At 40.4% G+C, this 23,909-nt stretch overlaps 1 protein-coding gene across 5 annotated transcripts in view; it reads right to left on the bottom strand.

Moving 5' to 3' along the window:
* Positions 1-23,420, bottom strand: part of BICDL1 (BICD family like cargo adaptor 1) — a 105,576-nt gene extending 82,156 nt beyond the window's left edge. The window contains exons 1-2 of one of the 5 annotated variants that reach the window (XR_006293886.1): positions 22,937-23,398; positions 14,937-15,152 (exon numbers count right to left, since the gene is read on the bottom strand). Coding sequence is in view for 4 of the 5 variants with exons in the window: in XM_043557749.1 (XP_043413684.1) it covers positions 14,937-15,152; positions 22,937-23,365 (645 nt within the window). In the remaining variant the exon portion in view is untranslated. Of the gene's footprint in view, positions 1-14,936; positions 15,153-22,936 lie in introns of all 5 variants that reach the window. The other 4 variants (XM_043557749.1, XM_043557745.1, XM_043557748.1 and 1 more) reach the window with 4 other exon arrangements.
* Between the last annotated feature and the right edge of the window lie 489 nt (positions 23,421-23,909).

Below are 23,909 nucleotides of genomic sequence, written 5' to 3'. Positions count from 1 at the left end.
TCTCTCCTTCTCCTCTGTCTCCACCTCTCTCAAAAAAAAAAAAATAATAATAATAATAATAAATAAATAACTGTTATTTGGTTGGGAAATAATCTTGTTTTCATAACTGCTTTCAGGGATAGGCTGACTAAAAACTACCATGTCTTTTTCTACAAAAACATGTAAAGGAGGCAGACTTTAAGAAGAAAACAAGCGGGATGCCTGGGTGGCTCAGTTGGTTGGGTGTCCAGCTTTGGCTCAGGTCATGATCTCACTGTTTGTAAGTTCAAGCCCCACGTCGGCCTCTGTGCTGACAGCTCGGAGCCTGGAGCCTGCTTCGGGGTCTGTGACTCCTTCTCTCTCTGCCCCTCCCCAACTTGTGCTCTGTGTCTCTATGTCTCTCAAAAAATTAATAAATGTAAAAAAAAAATTTGTTTTTAAAGAAGAAAACAAGCAAGACATCCCCCACCCTAAAAGGTACAAAAGCCCATTCAGCAATTAAAACTACTTTTGATGAGCAGCTGTTCACTGTAAAGTGCTCTAGAAGCAAGGATGGCTACGTGTCACCCACCAGCAGCAGAGCGACCGTGACACTAATGGCAACTACTTAAAAGCCTTTAACCCTGAGAAGGAAACCAGGGAAAAATTTGCTTCGAGAAGTGTGCCAGATGCAGAGCTGCAAATCCCAAATGGGCTGTTTAAAGAACAAGGATCTGTTTACTCTTCAGAGGAAAATTAGTCTTTTCAGGGAAGATTAGCTCCAGCTAGTATGCACACTGTATTCTTTGTGTGTGCGGAAGATGTTAGAGGCAGACTGAGGAATATAGCTCCCAACAGGCAGGAAACAAACAAAGCACCTGTTTGCACCAACTTCCTCCCACATGTGCCATCTCAGACACCAGCTCAGAAGAGTGGCTCTTCTGGGAACAGAGAGTGTGGGGGTGGGTGAGAAGATGGGGCATCACAGAGGGCAAAGGTCAGGGAGGGGGAGCTGGCACTCATCTGAATACAGCTCCAGTCACTCTGAGTGTATAAATTCTTACGTGACACCCAACAAAAGGTACCAGAACAGAATCTCAAACTCAGAGAGCTCAGATGGGAGATTTCACTCAAAATTTCTACCTTCAAAACACACGCCCAATATAACCCTTCTCACCACCTCCATAATCAACACTACCATCAACTCTCCTCTTGGAAAGTCCTTCACTGATCTCTGTGCTTCCACCCAGGCCCTACAATCCATTTTCCTGCAGCAGCTAACATAATCTTTTAAAAACAGTTATCGGGGAGCCTGGGTGGCTTAGTCAGTTAAGCGTCCACCTTTGGCTCAGGTCATGATCTCGCGATTTGTGGGTTCAAACCCCGCGTCGGGCTTTGTGCTGACAGCTCAGAGCCAGGAGACTGCTTCGGATTCTGTGTCTCCCTCTCTCTCTGCCCCTCACCCACTTGCGCTCTCTTTCTCTCTCTCTCAAAAATAAACATTTAAAAAAAATTAACAACAGTTCTCAATCACATCATGATGCTCCCCTGCCAAAAACAGATCACTGGCTTTGCAGCACACTGAATAAGATCCCAAATCTGTATCATGGCTTAGTAAGGCCCTACATAATCTAGCCACTGACTGTCCCTCTGACCTCATCTCCCACACTCTTCCCAAACTGACTACACCCCAGTCACATCAACCTGCTTTCCATTCATTCCTAGGCTTTTAAATGCCTGGAATATTCTTTCACTTCTTTTTAATCTATTAGGTGCCTATTCAAATCTCGTCCCTTCAAAGGTTCCTTCTCAACAGCCCTATCCAAAATTGAGTTGTCCCTACAGCTACCACTTTCTCCCCTTTGCCTGGCTATATGTGATTATAGCACTTACCACTTCTGACTTGTATTATTTATGTATTTCTTTCTTTATCATCAATCTCCTACATTATCTCAGAACAGGGAAATTTATCTTGTTCACTGCAGTATCTCTGTTACACAGAACAGTTCCTTCATACATAGTAGGTATACATCATAAATATTTGTTGAATGACTTTTTATTACCAAATATATATAAAGATAAATACACAAAACATATATACACTGTTTAATAAGTAATTGTAAAGCAAACATCCACTTAATTACTACCAAGGCCAAGAAGTAGACTATCCCAGAGGCCACCTCCCCAAGCACTTTTTTTCCTGATGACAACCCTCTCCCCTTCACACTCCTCAGGTAACCATTATCCTCAATTTTGTGATGAACGTTACCTCCATTTTCTTTAAGGACCATACAGTTTTACTACTTATGTGTGAAGAATGATAGGTTTTTCAGCCTAATAAAGATAAATGTTAGGGAGAATAAAACTGTGAAAACATTTTTGGAGGGCACGATGATAATATCTATTAAAAATTTAAATGTACACACCTTATGACCTAGATACCTCACTTATAGGAATTCAATCCAGGGAAAGGCTGATATAAGAGTACCAAGATATGTACACAAGGATGTTCACTGCAGCTGTGTTTGTAACTAAAACACTGTAACCAATGCACATGGTTTTCAATACAAAATGGTTAACACTAACTATGGTATGGCCTTTTGAACATGGAGTACTATATACAACCATTAAAAATATGAAAAAAAAAGCCAAGATACAATACATAAAAAAATTAACATTTTGTTTTTTAAAAAAAAAAGCAAAAATAGAAAAGTTATGTGTGACATATGGAAAAATACAAATATATTAACACCAAACTGTTATTAGTATTTCCTTTAACAGAGGATCATGGGGGATTTTCACTGTTTATATCAAACATCTATATTGTCTAAATTTTACTTTACAATGAAACGTGAGTTCTTTTTGCCATCAGGGAAAAAAAAACACTCTATAAATTTTTTAATGAAAAACCTATGAGTGGAAACTTCAGGCAAAGGCAAACATAGAATCTTCAGTATCTTGTAAAAAATATTCAGTGAGGCTTAGTTCCTTAAGAAGCCACCCCTATCCTAGCTATAGAAACCAAGTTTCAGAAAAGAATACCTCACTGGATGCAAAGTTTTAATAGACATAGATTTCAAACTGCCTGGCTTCACTTAAACTACAAGTGAATCTTTGTTCCTTTATTTCAACCTCTTTATCACCAATCTTCAGACTATTCCTCCAGGCATCTCTTGGCCTAAACCCTTCCAGTTTAAAATGCAGGCTTTGATTTCTCCTGGCCTCAGACCTAGGCCTAACTTCCTGTTAAATTCTTTTTGTCCCCTGCCTTACCTGTGATTCTATAGTAACAACCCTTTTTCTCTTCACCCAGCTTTTGGAACAGCCCTTTTTATATACTGCCCCCAATATAGCTTCTCTTTTTTTTTTTTTCAACGTTTATTTATTTTTGGGACAGAGAGAGACAGAGCATGAACGGGGGAGGGGCAGAGAGAGAGGGAGACACAGAATCGGAAACAGGCTCCAGGCTCCGAGCCATCAGCCCAGAGCCCGACGCGGGGCTCGAACTCACGGACCGCGAGATCGTGACCTGGCTGAAGTCGGACGCTTAACCAACTGCGCCACCCAGGCGCCCCTAGCTTCTCTTTTTGACACAAGTAGATAGTAATACCCAAAGCCATAGTGACTAGACACATGACTATAATTCTGGTTGTGAGGAAGAAGGGAGAGGTTTGTTAGAGATACTTATAGAGCTGCAATGAGGGGGGAAAGGACCAACAGGGAGGGCCGTGTCAAAATAAAAGTTAAGATATAGCACAATACTGAAACAAATAAGGGGAAAAATAATGACTTTTAAGGTGAATTCTCACGAGTTTAGCATCCAGGGCTGCACACAGAGCAACTATAGACCCTCATGGGACTCTGTTCAAAAGCAGTCACTATCAGCTTTCCAAAGGGGAACCTCTGACTCCTTCTCCACACTACAGACCATTTTGGGCTCTAAGAACAGATAAGATGACAAGATAGTTGGAGGCAGAGAGTTTTTTTGTCCAGAGTGTATGTACCCCGTGAGGCAGAGTGGGAGTCATAATGATACCCAACCCCAAATGACGGCCAATCCTCCCACAAGAAAAGTTTTTCAGTAAAAGTTGAAATGCTGATTTCCATCTCCATCAGGAAGGTCAGAGGACCACAGGGCCAGTCACTCAGAAACTGACCAACATACAGACTGCTGGAGAAGTCACAGCATAACACAAAAAGTACTTGCAGCTTTAGGTCAGTACCCCAAAACTCTGTCCATTCTGTAGTCACTCTCCTCAGTTCATGAAGATTGGGTTTTTATGCAATTCCAGAAGGAGAATCTATGAAGACAACACTAGATCTCTAGGCAACTGAGTCACCATTATCTGTAGCTTGCCTGTCATAGTGTTGACATCCATGGTCTCTTTGACCACTGGTTTCTAAACAGAACAGATACAGTCTAAGAATGTATTTGAAACAGTCAAGAGTGCCCTTCCACAGAGTGCATGAAGGGGCAGTATATTTTTCAGAAAGTTATAGTTCTAAATATTTCTTTATTAGGTACCTTAGCTTGTCATTTAACGACAAAAACACAACCACCTATCTTTTATTGAATGGCCACTCTGCTAGATACCTGCTTATCTGTGTGTGTGTGTGTGTGTGTGTGTGTGTGTACACACAGTCCCTGCTCCCAAAGCGTTTACAATCTAACAGTACCCATCAAAGAACACTGTTCTTCCATCTCTTCTATGGCTGACTCTTCACCCCACAGGTCTCACCTCAAATGTTACCTCCTTCCTACCTACTCTTTCTAAAGTTGCTCTCTTCTTTCTGGTCATTTACCATCACATCATCCTTCACAGTACCTACCACAACCTATAGTTATCTTGTGGATTTGTTTAGTTATTTATATACCTCTTCCTAGCAGCTTCACATATCATATGTCTTATGTTCCCCCACTGTATCCCCTGTGCCTTGCTCAATAAATATTTACTGAATGCTGAAATTAAAGGAGGTCTTAAATAAATAAATAAATAAATAAATAACTCACTATTTTACTCAAAAGAATAGAAAGCCAGTTAATCATTAAAGGAGAAGCAGCGGGGAAGGTGGATCTGGGACTTTTTCAAAGAATGCAATTAAACATTTGAAATCTCTTCCCACTGGTCATGGCAGCCCTTAGTCATATGGTCATAGGCATATGTACCTTTAGTGTGTAAATATGTTATTGAATGTATGGAACCTCCAAGGAAAGTGGAACCACTGTGAACACTTCCCACAGACAACACTAACATCCAAGAGTTGGACCTTCTGGCAAAAAACAGCTCAAAATCGTTGTTATGGGTCAAAATCCCTATGTTGAAGTCCAAACTCCAGTACCTCAGAATGTGACCTTTTTGGAGACAAAGTCTTTACAGTGGTAATCAAATTAAAAAGTGGTTATTATGCTGGGCCCCAATCCAATATGTTGTTCTTATAAGGAGAGGAAATTTGAAAACCGAGAGAATTACATATAGAGGAAAGAGACATAAAGAGAAGGCAGCCATCTACAAGCCAGGGAACAAGATCTGGAACAGACCCTTCCTTTCTAGCTCTAAAAAGGAATCGACCTGGGGCGCCTGGGTGGCTCAGTCGGTTGAGCGTCCGGCTTCAGCTCAGGTCATGATCTCATGGCTTGTGAGTTCGAGCCCCGCGTCGGGTTCTGTATGGACAGCTCAGAGCCTGGAGCCTGTTTCCGATTCTGTGTCTCCCTCTCTCTCTGCTCCTCCCCTGCTCCTGCTCTGTCTCTCTCTCTCAAAAATAAATAAATAAACATTAAAAATTTTTTTTTTAATTTTTTTTGTTCAACATTTTTTATTTATTTTTGGGACAGAGAGAGACAGAGCATGAACAGGGGAGGGGCAGAGAGAGAGGGAGACACAGAATCGGAAACCGGCTCCAAGCTCCGAGCCATCAGCCCAGAGCTTGACGCGGGGCTCGAACTCACGGACCGCGAGACCGTGACCTGGCTGAAGTCGGACGCTTAACCGACTGCGCCACCCAGGCACCCCCCCAAAAATTTTTTTTTTTAATAAAAAGGAATCAACCCGTAAGACACCTTGATTTTGGACCTCCAGCCTCTAGAACCACAAGATAATACATTTCTGCTGTCTAAGCCATCCACTTTGTTATAGCAGCCCTAGCCACCTAATACAGTTTTCTAAAACCTTCTGAAATTTCTATTTTAAGTTATCTTGGCTCTTCATTCAAGAATAAATAGTAGGATTTTTTTTTCATTACAAAAATACATATAGTATTAAAAATCCGTGGGGAAATAAACAGCACTGAGACAGAATCAGTATAGAAAACATAACTGGTTTCCTATGCTATATCACACTATAAAATAAGTTCTAGATAGATTAAAGATCTAAATGTAAAAAACAAGCTTAGGTTTTTGTAATTAGCATGGGAAAATATCTTTAGGACTTGGGAGAATAGGACAAATCAAAACACAAAAGAACAAATCATAAAAGAAATGATTAATAAATTTGACTTCAATGAAAGTACACACTTCTGTTTAGTAAAAGACTCCATAAACAAAGTGAAAATTTAACAGCATCAAGAACATGTTAAAATATGCTTACACACCAGTAAGAAAACAGTGAAAGATACAAACAGGCAATTCACAATAAACATAAAAACAAAAGATGCCCAACCTCACTAGCAATTCATGAAATCAAAATTAAAATAAAAATTAAAAAAAAAAACAATAAAAATACCATTTCAGATACATGAGACTAATTTTTTTTTTAAGTAGGCTCCATACCCAACGTGGAGCCCAATGTGGGGCTTGAACCCACAACCCTAAGATCAAGACCTGCACTGAGATCAAGAATCAGACGCCCAACTGACTGAGCCACTCAGGTGCCTGGAGACTGATTTTTAAAACCAACACCAAGTGTTGGTGAAGATGAGAACAATCACACATACTGGCTCTCACACACATTGCACGCTAAGAATGTAAATTTGTACAACAGTTTTGGAGAGTAATTTGACAACATCTCATGGAGTTGAAGAGGTCTTTACTCTTTTTTTTTTTTTTTGAAGAGGTCTTTACTCTTGGACCAAGCAATTCCACTCCTAGGTTTACCAGATTAACACAAATATATGTGCACAAGAATAGTCACTGCAGGAAAGTGTGCAGTAATGAAAAATTAGGAACTTAAAGGTTTATCAATAAAAGAATAAGTATATTGTACTATATTTGCCCAAATAATAAACAGTTGAAATAAATGAACTAGAACTATATTTATTAATATGTCAATCCCTTAAACATAACATTGAGCCAAAAGAATGAAGTACAGAATGATGTGAACATTATCTGTGAGAATGATGCTGCCGTTTATTGTTTGAAACATGGAAAAATGTTATTATACAATATTAATGGATATAGTATATATAATGGAATATATATGTTGACATACATGCACACACGTGTGTAGTATAAACACACGAATAGGTAGAAGAGTAACGGAAAAGTGGAGAGGACTGACATGAAACCCTCAAATGTATCAATGTTTTATCTCTTTAAAAAATCTGAATATGACAAAATGTTAAGATTTTACAAAGTTGGATTTATATTACTCTCTGCAGTTTTCTGTGTGAAGTATGTCATGGTTTTATAAATGGAAAATGCAAATATCTACATAATTATCCAAAAATTGTAACCCAATGCATAATAAACAGTCACTAAGACTGTATACATTCGGTCCTGCAGTCTGAAACCCTGACCCCTACTAGAGAAAATGGGATTAGGATTAAGCATATGGTTCTGCTGCTGGTAGGATGAGGAGTTAGGGAAGGAGGGGGGAAAAGGTGTGACTATTTCATGTACAAAACTGCAGGGAAAAAGTGTAAGAGCATTTCCCAGCCAGTTTCTACAAACTCTAGAGCTATGTATTTTGGGGAAGTAAACTTTAGAAGTCCCTAAGAAATTTTAACCTCCCACCCCCCTTTTTAAGGAGAAATCAATAATTTTTCCCATTCTTTGGTCAACAAGTGCTTATCTGACCTTAGTGTTTTACAAGGACATATGAGCAGTGCTTTATTAGTACAAACTGTGAAAATGCCTTCTTTTACTGAAATTTCTAACACTACTGAGATTCATTTTGAAAATATCTTATGTTGGGGCGCCTGGGGGCTCAATCAGTTAAATGTATGACTTCAGCTCAGGTCATGATCTCGAGGTTTATGAGTTGGAGCCCTGTGTTGGGCTCTGTGCTGACAGCTAGGAGTCTGGAGCCTGCTTCAGATTCTGTGTCTCCCTCTGTCTCTACCCCACCCCTGCTCATGCTCTATCTCTCTCTCAAAAATAAATAAAAACATTTAAAAAGTTTTAATAAAAAGAAGAAAATATGTTAACTTCTGAAGGCTGAAAAGGCTAAATGAGAAGCTTATTATTACTGACATTATTATTATTGTGAATAAGACTATTTCTACACTGTTCAAATCACTGTTTTGGCTTGATGCTGTACATGCAAACTATAAGAAGTTTCTACAGCACCTAAAATATGGTATAAGCTGTAGCAGGTTAAATTAGTGAATGATCACTTCAGGACTCTAACACTAATTAGAACTCTATTATCTTCACTACTACTGTTGGGGAGAAAAATCATTTGGGGGTTCTGGGAGGATTCTGCTGTAATGCCAGTGAAAAGTACTATATTTTGTATTTATCAGGATTCTCAGGGCACCTGGATGGCTCAGTTGGTTAAGCATCTGACTCTTGCTTTTGGCTCAGGTCATGATTACACTGTTGGTGAGTTTGAGCCCCATGTCAGGCTCCATGCTGACAGCACAGAGCCTGCTTGGGATTCTATCTTTCTGCCTCTCCCTCTCTCTGCCCCTTCCCTGCCTGCTCTCTCTCAAAATAATAAAAAAAAAAATAAAAATAAAAAAAAAAGGATTCTCAAAAAGCCTCTAAGTTGTTTTGTTTTGTTTTGTTTTTTTAACATTTATTCATTTTTGAGAGACAGAGTGCAAGCAGGGGTGGGGCAGAGAGAGAGGGAGACCCAGAATCCGAAGCAGGTTCTAGGCTCTGAGCTGTCAGCACGGAGCCTGATGAAGGGCTCAAACTCACAAACTGTGAGATCACAACCTGATGTGAAGTTGGACACTTAACCAACCGAGCCACCAAGATGCCCCCCAAAACCTCTAAGTTTTATGTAGTATGGCCCATGTTTCACCTCTCCTTTTTCTGAAAGCAAGGCCCACTGTATTCTTTCCACTTTAAAAAAAAAAAAAAAGTTTATTCATTTTTGAGAGGGGTGAGGAGTAGGGGGAGGGCAGGTGCGGAGACAGAGTATCCAAAGCGGGTTCTGTGCTGATGAGCAGAGAGAGCAGAGAGCCAGGTGCAAGGCTCAAACTCACAAACTGCAAGATCATGACCTGAGATCAAGTTGGATGCTCAACCAACTGAGACACCCAGGCATCCCTCCATTTTTTTTTTTTTAAGTGGACTCCACACCTGCAGAGCTTGAACTCACGACCCTGAGATTAAGACCTGAGCTGAGATCAAGAGTTAGACACTTAACCGACTGAGCTACCCAGGCACCCCATCTTTCCACTTTTGAGGTAGGATGATAAATGTCTAACATATCCTATTAAACCCCACTGTCAATGCCATCATAGTGTTACTTTCCTTTTTTTTTTTATTAACTTGTTTTCTTTTTAAATTTACATCCAAATTAGTTAGCATATAGTGCCCAACAATGATTTCAGGAGATTCCTTAGTGCCCCTTACCCATTTAGCCCATCCCCCCTCCCACAACCCCTCCAGTAACCCTCAGTTTATTTTCCATATTTATGAGTCTCTTCTGTTTTGTTCACTCCGTGTTTTTATATCCTTTTTGTTTCCCTTCCCTTATGTTCATCTGTTTTGTCTCTTAATGTCCTCATATGAGTGAAGTCATGTGATTTTTGTCTTTCTCTAATTTCATTTAGCATAATACCCTCCAGTTCCATCCATGTAGTTGCAAATGGCAAGATTTCATTCTTTTTGATTGCCAAGGAATACTCCATTGTATATGTATATATATATACCACATCTTCTTTATCCATTCATCCATCGATGGACATTTGGGCTCTTTCCATACTTTGGCTATTGTTGATAGTGCTGCTATAAACATGGGGGTGCATGTGTCCCTTCGAAACAGCACACCTGTATCCATTAGATAAATACCTAGTAGTGCAATTGCTGGGTCATAGGGTAGTTCTATTTTTAGTTTTTTGAGGAACCTCCATACTGTTTTCCAGAGTGGCTGCACCAGCCTGCATTCCCACATGGTGTCACTTTCTAACTCAGAAAGTGAATTACACTTTCTCCAAATAGGTCAGCTTGAGTTTCACAAAAATAAGTCTCACAGAATTTTAGAAGCTAGAAGAGAATTTAGAGGGCATTTTGTCCAAATGAACAAATAAACTGGAATAAAGGTATCCCCAGGGTATCTGAAGCAGTATCTAGGGGATACAAGATGCCATAGAACAAATCTGACTCAATTCCTAGAAAGATCACTTTTACTCAAATATTTTTGAATAGAAATTTAACTGCAAGACACGACATTTTCAAACACTAATATATGCTGGGGACACTTCAGATTCTTCTTCTCTCAGGTTAGAGAATCAAAGTTTGACTAGATACAGAAACACCATCTACATGAAGAAGACATGATAATTATAAACCATGCTACCATTTATTGAGCACTTACAATATGCTAAACACCATGGTTAGAGATTACATATATTATCTCATTTGCTCCTCCTAACAGTATCAGGTAATAGTGATAACATAATTGTTTCCATTTTATAAAGAAGGAAACTAAGGTTTAAAAAAGTGAAAAAACTTTCTCATGTTTCCCCAACTCATAAATAGCAGAGTTGGTCTTTGGCCACAGGGTTGTCTGACTCTAAAACCTGTGACCTTAATTACTGCCTTAGAAATCTGAAAGTAAAGCACAGGAACCCTAACAAGTCTTGAATTAGAAAAGGCTTAAACAAGTCATGTGCCTTTCTGTCCCTCAAGTTTTCCCAGCTATAAAATTAGAACAATACTTATTCCTTCCTTCATGATAATGAGGACCCAGAAGCTCATGGGATATATATGCTCATAGCATCCTATTATAGAGCTGAAAAGAACCTTGGTCACATAAAAACTTGTACATGAATGTTTATGGTAAACTTATTCATAACAGCCAAAAAGTGGGAACAACCCAAATGTCCATCAACTAATGAACAAACAAAATGTTATATCTGTACAATGGAATATTCTTCAGCCATAAAAATAAAGTATTATTGATATACAGATGAACCTTGAAACATCACTAAGGGAAAGATGTCAGTCACAAAGAATCATACATGTATGATTTCATTTATATGAAATGTCCAGAATAGGCAAATCCACAGAAACAGAAAGTAGGTTAATGGTTACCAGGGGTCAGGGCACGGGATAGGGAGGGTTAGGAGGAATGGAAAGTGACTACTAATGGGTATAGGATTTCTTTTTGGGGTGAGGGGGTGAAATATTCTATAATTAGATAGTGGTGACAAAGTTCCCTAGGTGGCTCAGTCGGTTAAGTGTCTGACTTTGGCTTAGGTCATGTTCTTGCAGTTCATGGGTTCAAGCCCCACACTGGGCTCTGTGCTGACAGCTCAGAGCCTGGAGCCTGCTTCTGTTTCTGTGTGTCTCCCTTTCTCTGCCCCTCCCTGCTCATGCTCTTTCTCTCAAAAATAAACATTAAAAAAAGAGAGATACTGTTCAGAGTTCCACAACCTTGTGAATATACTAAAACTCAATGAATTTTTATACCTTTAAAAAGTAAATGTTATGGTATATGAATTAATCTCAATAGAGCGGTTATTAAAAAAGAAAGAAAGAAAAGGACACCTGGGTGGCTTAATTGGTTAAGCGTCCAACTCTCGATTTCAACTCAGGTCATGATCTCATAGCTTGTGAGTTCAAGCCCTGGGTCAGACTCTGTACTGACAGTTACAAAGCCTGCTTGCAATTCTCTCTCTCTCCCTCTCTCTCAGCCCCTCCCCTGTTCGAACTCTGTCAAAATAAATAAACAAACTTAAAAAATAAATAAATAATTAAAAAATATATATAACAACCTGGGAGTCTGTGGCAGCAAAAGAAATATACTTAAAAATATTTCAGAGGTGGGGCGCCTGGGTGGCGCAGTCGGTTAGGCGTCCGACTTCAGCCAGGTCACGATCTCGCGGTCCGTGAGTTCGAGCCCCGCGTCGGGCTCTGGGCTGACGGCTCAGAGCCTGGAGCCTGTTTCCGATTCTGTGTCTCCCTCTCTCTCTGCCCCTCCCCCGTTCATGCTCTGTCTCTCTCTGTCCCAAAAATAAATAAACGTTGAAAAAAAAAATTTTTTTTTTAATATTTCAGAGGTGCCTGGCTGACTCAGTCAGAACATGCAGCTCCTGGTCTGGGGGCTGTGAGTTCGAGCCCCATGCTGAGTGTAGAAATTACTAAATAAATAAATAAATAAACTTTAAAAAATACTTCAGACAAAAGTATCACAGAAGTATTGTACTAAGTTTTAAATATTATACATTTCATGCTTATAAAGACATGTTATAGACATCACAAGAAAAGCAAGGCTTCTACTACCTCTGCTGGTTGTTATCTTGTCCCATGAGAATCTTAATTCACTTCAAAGCACTCAACTCCTTTGGTTCCTGAATACCCAGTTAATAAAATGATAATAAAATACAATCTAAAATGGCTGTTGATGGAAAACCCCAGGGGCTTGTCCTGCTTAAAAAGAGAAAGGGAAAAAAAGCCACACAACTCACCAAGGGCCTACATTCAAGGCCAGAGAGGATAACAAGAATCTAGATCTAGTGGAAATGTTATCCCCCTATATCCTTTTGGGAACAGCTTATCAGGATTTTCTACAGAGAAACTAGGCAAAGGAACCCCAACTATAAATATACTGCTTTATTAAAACAACCATTAACACTGAAATCCTTACGTTCATATACTGCAGCATAACACGGGCACATTACCTCATTTTCATTTCAAAAGTACTTGCATAAGGTATAGATTTTTATCCCCATTTTAAAGATTAGAAAAGCGAGGCAAAAACAAGGTGAACCAGTCAATGAGAAGCAGGGTCAAGATTCAACATGCATCTAAATTCCAAGGTCACTGCTCTTTTGCTACATGGTGTTTAATATTTGCTTTCTTCCTTCATCTCTCTTGGCCACCTATCTTTCACCAGATCAGAAAGCAGAATTGACTCGTTTCTGCTCATGTTATTTTATAACATGAACTTACTCCCAAGAGATAATTTCCCCTTTAATTGTTTTGGTTTGCTGTATTCCTTTCATAGGTTTCCGTAAGAAACACTTGCTCAGAATAAGTATTAATGTTTATTTATTTTATGTTTTGGTGGGGGGCAGGGAACAGAGAGAGAGAGGGAGAGAGAGAGAATACCAAGCAGGCTCGTCACTGTCAGCACAGAGCCTGATGCAGGGCTCGATTTCATGAAGTCACTCAAAATAAGTATTAAATAAATGTTGAATAAATAAATAAATCTGGCTAGGCCTGTCCAGTTAACTTAATCTTTCATGAATAATGAACACTCAAAATCTTAAAAATCTTACAAGGATAGAGATTCCCTTCTCAGTTGTTGCAAAAGGTTTTAGAACAGAGTCAGAAATGCTGTTACTAAACTGGCCTTGAAGTGACTTCTTGAAGAACTGTCCAACTCTTTCTTTCCAGTCAATCAAATACTGATTTAATCTCCTAGATGGGAAGGCAAGACCTTTAGTTCTGCCTATCATGTGGGTTCTTACCTTTCACACGTGTCAATATTTCCTGCAACTAGCTACTTTCCAAGTTATTAGGTATCTCTTTTTCCCCTTTCTACCTTCCTGTCTCCCTCTCCTTCCTCCCTACTTCCATTCTCTCCTCTGCCTCTCCTTCTTGTATCTTTCCCTAGTTGTGGAATTTACCTCACATTTCCTAGTGAGGCATGAAGGTTTTGACCCGTCTCAGAGTATCCATGGGAACCAACTATGACAAACTAAATGACTTCATACGGTGTTACCCATCGAATTAGTAGAAATGCCAAGAATTTTCCATGTACTGCTCTAGCTAAGCCTTTTCCAAAGATCAAAGCATGACCTACACAATGAGATCAGACTAGAAGTTCTTTCTTCTTCTGATAACTAAAGAGTTAATAGTTTTATTTTCAACACATAAGAAGGACTGAAGTACCACAGTAAATCCCACTCTTAATTTTTAAAAGTAGGTGGATTTAGAGACCAGGGCATTAATAACATTCCTGCATTTGTAAAAAAGGTATGTTCTGTATATAAATTAGATTTGGACCTATTCAGCCCTCAAACTCCCTCTTTGCAATGATTTCAGTCTTGACCCTGGTTAATTAATACTTCCATAACACCATTCTATAAAGGCACGAGAATTTTTTACTTACTAGGATATAAAAGAACAAATTTTAAATACAGATACACATATACTTCTCCTCTCATATTCAAATAATATGAAGAAATGTACATTCACATTTCATCATTGAAAATCATTTGCTCTAATTTTCCCCAAGCTTTTCAGTTTAAAGATGGCACCATTTAATATCTGAACCAAATTCATTAACATAATTTCATCCATGACAGACTTTTTCTAGGTAAAGGAATCACAGACTTTTAGAGCTATACCAAACGTCAGAAATCATTAGGCAAACCTCTTTTCATTTTAAAAACGAAAAATCTCCCAAGTTAAGTGATTGTCAAAGTCTCTTAGCTGATTAATGAGAGGTAAGGGTTTTGGTTCCTGACTCCTAGTTCACACAGCTGACGTTCCCATAGGTGAAAATTATTCAACTTGTTGATATCAACACCAATGGCAACAAAAACTTACTCTTACCATATGTATGAACAACATCGTACAGCAGCTTTGGTTTCAACTTTCAGTATTTTATACCATAAATTCTTAACTTGTGGCTTACCCTGCTGAGTTGATCCAATAACCTCTGGTTCTGTTCTGATAATTCCTGGACAGCCCGTGTTTTTTCTCGATCTGCTTCCCGTAGATGAACCTGCTGCCTCTCCAACTCATCCTGAAGTTGTTTCACATCACTCTCCAGCTCTGACACGCGCCCTTCCCATTCCCCTTCTCGGTTCTCAAATCGTCTTCTTAGTTCGTGTTTCTCTTGTTCTAAGTGCTGGGAGAGAAGTGAAGAGGATTTAAAAACTGTTAAAAATGTACAGCCTTTGCTTTTTTTCTCTTTTCACACTCTCCTAACTTTTCTTCTTCCCAGTCAGCACAACAAAACACTCTGCCACATGGGAAAAGTTGTCTATTTCACAGCTACAAAAACACTCCCTTCTTACAGAGTAGGAAGGAGTTAGCATGCTGTTCTTATTAAAAACACTTAATATTACTGTGTTTATTCTTGTCGTTGGGCATGGGACTATGGATGGGACTATAGACTCAGGAATTCACTTGAAATTCAGCCCTAGTCATCTAATTAACTAGTAAACTATACATTTAAACAACTTAACACAAGTCCTTAAGAAGGCTTCTTTTGGAATCAGCTATCATGCCTGGCATAATACCAGACACTTAGAATCAAAGAATTTTCAGGGACAGAAAGAACTCTAGGGATCCTTCAGATTAACCATCTTTTCTTACAAATGAGGTAACCTACAATAAGAGGTCAAGTAACAAGCTCAAGGTCAAACTAGTAAATGGCAGAGCTGGGATTTGTGTTTAAGTCATCTGACTCTGTTTAGCACTCCAAATCACAATTCAATAAATACTTGTTGTGATATATAGAATTATATTTGGATATCAAGCAAGTTCAGCTTCAGGTCTACTTTAAATCATGGCTTATCAGCTTTGCACATTTATTTCTGATCCACTCATTTATTCTTGAGGAGTACCTGCGATGGGTCAGCCACCATGCTGCAGACATAGTGCAAAGTAAAACAGACATGGTCCTTGCCTTTATGGAGCTTTCATTCTAGTGGGAGAGACTGATAAAAGTAGTAAGTTGTGGGGTGCCTGGGTGGCTCAGTCGGTTAAGCATCTGACTCTTGATTTCCACTCAGTTCATCATCTCATGGTTCATGAGTTTGAGCCCTAATCAGGCTCCACAGTCACAGCACAAAGCCTGCCTGGGATTCTCTTTCCCTCTCTCTCTCATGTGCGCACGCTCGCTCTCTCTCTCTCTCTCTCTCTCTCTCTCTCCCCCAAAATAAATAAACTTAAAAAAAATAAATTGTGTGTAACAAATGGTATGCAAAGTACAGATGGCTTGAAGCAGCAGCTCAATAAAAAAGGATTCTTTTGAAGGAAATAAGAATACCCTTTTGTTTTTTGGGTTTTTTTTTTTAAGTTTTATTTATTTAAGTAATCTCTATATCCCATGTAGGTCTTGAACTCACAACCCTGGATTGAGAGTCGCATGCCCTTCCACCTGAGCCAGCCAGGCACCCCTCTTTGTTTCTGTGAGATAAGACGCATGTCTCTTAACAGAGGCAAGTATGTTCTACTTAAAAATCATATTATGTACGAAATAGCAAAGTCTACACCCCAAGGAATACATTAACTAGAAGTTAAAGCAATGGTCAATTTGGGGGGGAGGGGACGGCTCTCAGAAAAGCTCTGATATAATTGTTGAAAATATACCCACCTGGACCTCAATCCCAAAGATTGTGATTAGTTAAGAATGGGATGAAGCCTAGGCATGCATCTGTCTACTCATCTATCTATCTTGGCTCTACAGGAAATTCTGATGCACTGAAGGTTGATATCAAGCACTGAGAATGTTTCTACAAGCTACGATGAGCATATGAATCTTCTTCAGAGGACTTGGTCATCTCTTCTACACTCTTATTCTATCCAAGTTCTCACTTTGTGAATATTTTTTGGAGTAATTCTTTTGGAGAGTGTTAAGGGCCACTGTATAGTTGCACAAGAAAATGAAAATCAGTCACATTACTTCACATTTAAGATGTGTCTAAAAAAGAGATTACCCCATTTCACCCTGACATCTTATTCCCTTTTTTGCTGACTTGTTAACACTTCTGAAAGTCAAATTTATCCCTAAAAGATGTAAATTTACCATGACACAGCAGTCAAAATAACGTGCCAAAAGATAAAATCAGCAATCCAAAATGAAAATTCTGATCACATTAGCAAAGGCAGTTTTTACTGAAATAAATGTATGGTCCTCCAGGTCGATCACTCTGGGAAACAACTCACTCGGATATAGTCACTCTAGTATATTTGTTGAAGAAGTCACATTATAGTTAGACTTTATAGAACCTCGGCTTGGAGCACACAAGGAAAGGAAGAATAAGGGAGGGACTTCTACTCATCAGCCTGAGAACTTTCTGCTCTGTGCTTTCCTCATATTGCTAAACTCCAAAAATGAGAATGTTTTAGTCACTGTAGAGACTTCAAAAAGATGAAATGCAGAAACAAATGCTAATTGCCGTCCTAAAATTGTGATACTTGGTTTTATTCAGTTTTTCCAAAATGAAAAAGATTGAGCAGAAGGCAACAGCAAGAACTCAGTAATCACAGTGTTACTGAGAGGCCAGATAAATTAGGCTTGTGTTCTAAAAGAACAGAGAGACTTAAAAATATTCAGCAAACAGCTGTTAGTGAACAGCCCAACTAAGCAACTAAAACAATCCAATCCACTTGGAGTTGGGGGAGGGGTTGCGACAGGTGGTGCTGATTAGTTTATTCTGTCCTTATATTTTTCTGGTCATGTGACAAACTTCCTAATTCAGGTTTCCCAACACTGAAAAAAAGCAGTCAAGACTTTCCTATTAATGTACAGAAAGAATTTAGCCTTTTGTCTAATAACAGAAAAGAAAGGTTTCCTAGATTTGTATTTTCATTAAGTGTTAAATTAACCAGTAAACTCTAGGCAGCATATTAGGAAGTATGGAGGTCAGGGATTATACGTTATGTTATATGCCATTTTAGATATTATGTGTTATTCCTGTGTTAAAGTTAATATCTACACCTGAAACTAATAATGTCGATTATACCTCAATAAACAAAAGAAGAAAAGTTACCATCAAAACTGTTAAGGTCATCATAAACAAGTTAAGTCTAAAAAAGTGCCACAGCATGGGCACCTGGGTGGCGCAGTTAAGCATCCGACTCTTGATTTCAGCTCAGGTCATAATCTCACGGTTCGTGAGATTGAGCCCGCATCGGGCTCTGGGCTTGATAGTATGGAGCCTGAGTGGGATTCTTCTCTCCCTCTCTCTCTGCCTCTCCCTTGAGCTCAAGCACACGCTCTCTCACTCTCTCTCAAAATAAATAAATAAACAAACATAAAAAAAAGTACTACAGCAAAGAGGAGACTAAGAAGATAGGAAAACTGAATGTAATGTATCCAGGTTGCAATCTTGGAACAGAAAAACACAGTACATAAAGGCTAAGGAAATCTGAATAAACTAAGGAGTGTAGTTAACAGTGTATCAGTAATGGATTTTTAATCATGGCAAGTATACCATGATAATGTAAGATGTTAATAACAGAGGAAATTGAGTGCAGAACATATGCAAATGTTCTGTACCATCTTTCCATTTTTTCTGTAAATCTGAAACCATTTTTAAAATTTTTTTCTGTTTATTTTTGAGGGAGAGACAGACAGACAGACAGACAGAATGTGATTGGGGGAGAGGCAGACACAGAATGCGAAGCAGGCTCCAGGCTCTGAGCCATCAGCACAGAGGCTGACTCGGGGCTCGAACTCATGAACCGTGAGATCATTGCCTGAGCTGAAGTCGGACGCTTGACCAACTGAGCCACCCAGGCGCCCCATCTGAAGAAACCATTCTTAAAAAAAAAAAAAAAAAAAAAAAGGTATTTAAAACTCTGAAAAAATAAAAAGTTAACATCATTAACCAATCTAAAATTGGTTGTTACTGAAAATGGATTTCCACCAAGAGCTAAAAAAGCAACACCACTGTCATAAGTCCAGGATATGATTCTTGAAAAATACAAAGAAAAAGTACTATTTTTTTTAAGTGGACCACTGTATGCAAATAAGGAGCTCTAGATTTGCCTACCCCAAATCTACTTGTGACTCTCATTAGGTGATCACTTTCATTTTATTTGTTCTGCCCTTAAAAAAAAAAAAAATTGTATTAGAATCCTAAGAATTGACCTGCATAAGGAAAAGGAAAATGTAGTTGAGGTAAAAGACTACCTCTGCATGCAGTAAGAGATAATCCACTCTCAGCTGGAATAGGAAAAAAGGGGATCTTGCATGTTAAAAACAGTATTTTTAGAAACTAAATAAATAAAATACTGAAGAAAAAAGCATATAAATCTGAGTTACTGTCTTAGTTCACGTTCCAGAAAAAAAACTAAGGACCTGGCTGGATATAAGATATAAAAGCAAAAGGGCTCACTGTAGGTGCAGAAAAAATAAATTTTAGAAAGTAACTTTACGGGCGCCTGGTTGGCTCAGTTAGTGGAGCATGTGACTCTTGGGCTCAGGGTTGTGAATCTGGGCCCCATGTTGGATGTACAGATTACTTTGAAAAATCTTGGGGCATCTGGGTGGCTCAGCCCGTTAAGTATCTGACTCTTGGTTTCAGCTCAGGTCATGTCTCACAGTTTGTGAGTTCAAGCCCCGAACTGGGCTCTGTGCTGACAGTGCAGAGCCTGCTTGGGATTCTCTCTCTCCCTCTCCCCCACTCACGCTGTCTCTCTCTCAAAATAAATAAACAAATTTTTAAAAAAGATCTTTAAAAAATAAAATCTTAAAAAAATAACTTTAGAACTTTAAGTATATGAAAATATAATTCAGTGAATGAATAAAATACAATATAGTCAATTTAAGAGTGGAAAAAAATGACCACAATCTTCCAGTATTTTAAGTTAAATTGAATCTTCATTTTAACCCTACGAGATATATAGCCAAAAAAATTCTATGTTAATCTTTAAGCCATTAAAGACTTTAAAGAGTGTGCCTTTAATAAGAGAGCAGTATGAGATCAAGTACTTTATATTTTAAATGACAAAACAAAATCTTAGGTTTGGCACACAGAACTGGAAAGGTATTCAATATTAACAAATAGGCAGAAAAAAATCTTAACAATGGCTTATTGGTCCTGAGGTTAGAAAGGTGGCAGTTTTGAATAAGGGAACAGAGGGGATTAAAACAAGACCAGTCTCACTATTTAACAGTGAAACCAACATTCTCTCAGAGTCCCCTCAAGTGTTAATCTTTCAAACCAACTTGTGAGAAAATGTGTTTGCTCCACTGACAGTTTGTGGAAAATTACAAATGCTTTTAAAAGGCTAGTTTTCTACCCTTAAGTATTTAATTGAAAATATAGCATGGAAGTGTTAAACTTTATAAAGTATTTTGTCCCTAAGCAGACATGCTAAAATCTAGGCTGCTTAAAGAATATAGAGGTGGGGCACCAGGATGGCTCAGTCATTGAGCATCTGACTTCTGATCTTGGCTCAGGTCATGATCTCATGGTTTGTGAGTTTGAGCCCCACGATGGGCTCTGTGCTGAGAGCTCAGAGCCTGCTTGAGATTCTCTCTCACCCTCTCTCTCTGCCTCTCCTCCATTTGTGCTCTTTCTCTCTCTCTCAAAATCAACTTAAAAAAATATTTTAAAAAATTTATGCTGAAAGGAAAATTCACTTGCAGGTATCAAATGAATCGCCCTCTATTAGGTTTGTCTCTCTCATATTAGTAAGAATTAAAAGAATTAACAAGGAACTAATGACAATATCTTTATGGGATCTTTTTAAATGTGTTTTAAAAAAAACTAAAAATTGTTCATGATAATCTTCCTTGAAATATACCTTGAAAAAAATAGTATAACTGAACCCTCTAATACTCATGCTTAGTAACAATCAATATATTTGGCTTTTTATTTTTATTTATTTTTTTAACGTTCATTTATTTTTGAGACAGAGAGAGACAGAGCATGAGCAGGAAAGGGGCAGAGAGAGAGAGAGGGAGACACAGAATCCGAAGCAGGCTCCAGCTCTGAGCTGTCAGCACAGAGCCTGACGCAGGGCTTGAACTCACAGACCGCGAGATCACGACCTGAGCCACCCAGGAGCCCCTATATTTGGCTTTTTAAACAAAATTTTAAAATGTAAGTATATAGAACATAAAATTCACCACCTCAACCATTTTTAAGTGTACAGCTTAGTGTTAAGTACATTCACACTGTTGTGCAACCAGCGCCCAGAAATTAAAATATACGCTAGAGTTCAATACGGTGACCTGTAGAGGAATGATGATTTTGAAAACTAATTTAAGAGCTTTAAAATATTTTATTACCATCTGTTTGGCCAATAGCAAAAAGTCAAAGGTAATTTATTCTTTCACAATAGAACCCTTCTTGTTATAGAATTTTTAAATCTTTTTCCTTTGTGAAGAAATGTATAAGGGCTCCACATGGAACCCAGGGTGTGTGTAACTGCACACTCAGGATTACTCAGAAATCCATCACTAATCAAACTGACTGATAACAATGTTTCTTCAATAAGTCCCTCACTGAAGGAATTTCAAATCACAAGAATAAATCTCTACAGTAGTACTTCTATATAGAGTCATGTAACTAAATCCCATTTTAAAAAAAAACACCCTTTTATTTCTAGACCTCTACTTCCAGTGAAAACTAAACACTTCAATTCACTGGGTGCTTTTTGGCAGTCTACCTATAGGTTTCACAAACCACTTTTCAGAGAGGTATCTCAGGAGTTCATCGACTGGCAGACCCAGTTAACAGGCCAACTGAACTACAGGGCACTCAACTGGTTTCCTTTTTTCTCCCTGATTTACTTTTGATACATCCCTAGACTACAAACACACACTTAAATCTTATTATAGAAAAGTTTCTGGACTTATATTCTGACTGTTCAACCAGCAGCAGTGATATGGAAGCAGACTAGGGTCAATTTCAGACCTTATTCAGGACTGTACTATTCCCTTGTAACTAAGAATAAAAAGAACTGGTTGCAACCAAACTGGGTAACAACAGTAAATGTACAGGCAGAAAAAAAATAAGCTAGTCTCCAATGCCACAGATGCCCCACCCCCTTTTTTAAAAAAAGCTCTCTAATTTTTACAAAGGCTGGCATTCCATACCACTTTAAAGGCCCTTTCCCAGTAAAGGGCAAGAAAACAAACAGGCGTAGCTCCAAAAGACTTTGATACAGAAAACTGGCAGAAATCTTACACACTTTAAGAAGTATTTATAATAGTTAAAGTAACATGGTTCTCATGGGTTGCATTTGGCCACCGAATCGCATGAATGAGGCCCAGAAGACCAAAAAAAAAAAAAAAAAAAAAAAAAAAGCGTACTGTTTAAATACAGAATACACATAAATGCCGAGGTCCAAATTAAATCCACTACCAACAGTCACATGCCGAGCCCAGGCTTGCCTGATTTCTGCAATGGAACCACATTTCCTAATCCCTGAGTATTTGAAGGCTATATAAAGCTCCTTGAGGGGCACTTGTTTCCCACAACTCTGAGCTGCCGGGAAGTTAAGACAAGGGCATCTGGAGGCCTTAACGCCAAAACTGGAAGGCTTTAAGGCTAACACCCTGATTAGAGATTAACTACTCTGAAAACCTGGAGCATATTTTAAATGCTTCCCGACTTTCTCATTTCTCTGTGTGCAGACATCACCTCAGCGCTGTATAAATTAGTCATACTGTAAGCTCTATTTTAGACGCTGTGTACAGTACATATATAGAATGGCCCACAGCGGGGCTGGGGCGGTGCGTGGACCCATTTGCTGAAGTCAGGTGGATTCAATGTTGCCCTGGTCTGATAATTCGAAACCCTCCACCCGACCCCTCCCTCCAGGTGGTTTTCTGTTAAGGCAGGGTGAGTAAGGAAGGAGTAGGGTGGGTGGCTCCCGAAGCTGAAGCTGCCCAAGGCCGAAAGGGCTCTCCCTGCTTCCCACCCATCCCACGAGGGACGTCCTCACCTCCAGCTTGTCTGTCAGCTCCTTGTGCATCTGCTCGTACTGCCGGCTCATGTCCTGGTTCCTCTCGAGCAGCGCCTTGCCCAGCCGGGCCGCCAACACCAGATCCTTCTCTTTCTGCCGGATCACCGACAGCAGTTCGGGATCCTGGGCGGGCGGCGGCTGCAGTCCGGACCCCTCGGCCGGAGGCCCGGCCTCGGCCTGAGAATGCTCCCCGGGGTCGGACGGCCGTTCCCCGGCCGCCAGCAGCGCCAGCTCCTCCTCTAACGCCAGTTCCAGCTCCCCGGAGCCCCCGGAGAAGGAGATGAGGGCGGCGGCGGCTGGACTCCCGACTGCGTCCGCGGCCGCTGCGGGCAGCTCCATGCAGCAGGCGCTGTCCGGCTCCGCGGGTGCTGAAGCGCGGCCGGCCAAGCCCAGGCAGAAGGCGGACATGGCCCGCGCGCGCGGAGCCCGCAGCGGTGCGGCCCGGCCGGCGCGCGCCAGGCTGCAGGGGGGAGGGGCCCCGCCGCGCCGCCCAGCGCCCCGCGCCTCGCCCCGCGCCGCGGCACGCGCCCCTCGGGTCCCCGCGAGCCCTGGGCGCGGCGCGCGCCGGCCCGCCCCTCCCCCGCGCCGGCGGCACGCGCCCCCCCCCCCCCGCCGCCGCCGCCCCCGGGGCTCAGCTGCTCGGCTCGCGCTAGGGAGGAGGAGGGGGTGGGAAAGGGAAAGGCTGAGGAAGGGAAGACCGGGGGGCGGCGAAGCGAGAGGGGAGGTTGCGAGGAACGCCGCCGCCGAGTTTTCAGCCGCCCTGTTGCTGCTGCTGCTGCTGCCGCTGCCGCCGCCGGCCGGGCAGCGCCTCACCGGGCGGGCTGCGCTCCGCTGTCGCTGCGACGCTCGCTGCTGCTGCTGCCGGCGGCCGCTCTCTGCAGCCGCGCTCCATGTCCCTCGGCTCGGCGGCAGCCCCAGCAGCAGCGGCGGCGGCGGCGGCTGCTGCAGGCGC

This window comes from Prionailurus bengalensis, chromosome D3 (genome assembly GCF_016509475.1).
Source record: "Prionailurus bengalensis isolate Pbe53 chromosome D3, Fcat_Pben_1.1_paternal_pri, whole genome shotgun sequence".
Lineage (NCBI taxonomy): Eukaryota > Metazoa > Chordata > Mammalia > Carnivora > Felidae > Prionailurus > Prionailurus bengalensis.
The sequence above is the reverse complement of the archived record's forward strand: the minus strand, read 5'-3'. Positions and strand labels throughout refer to the sequence as shown.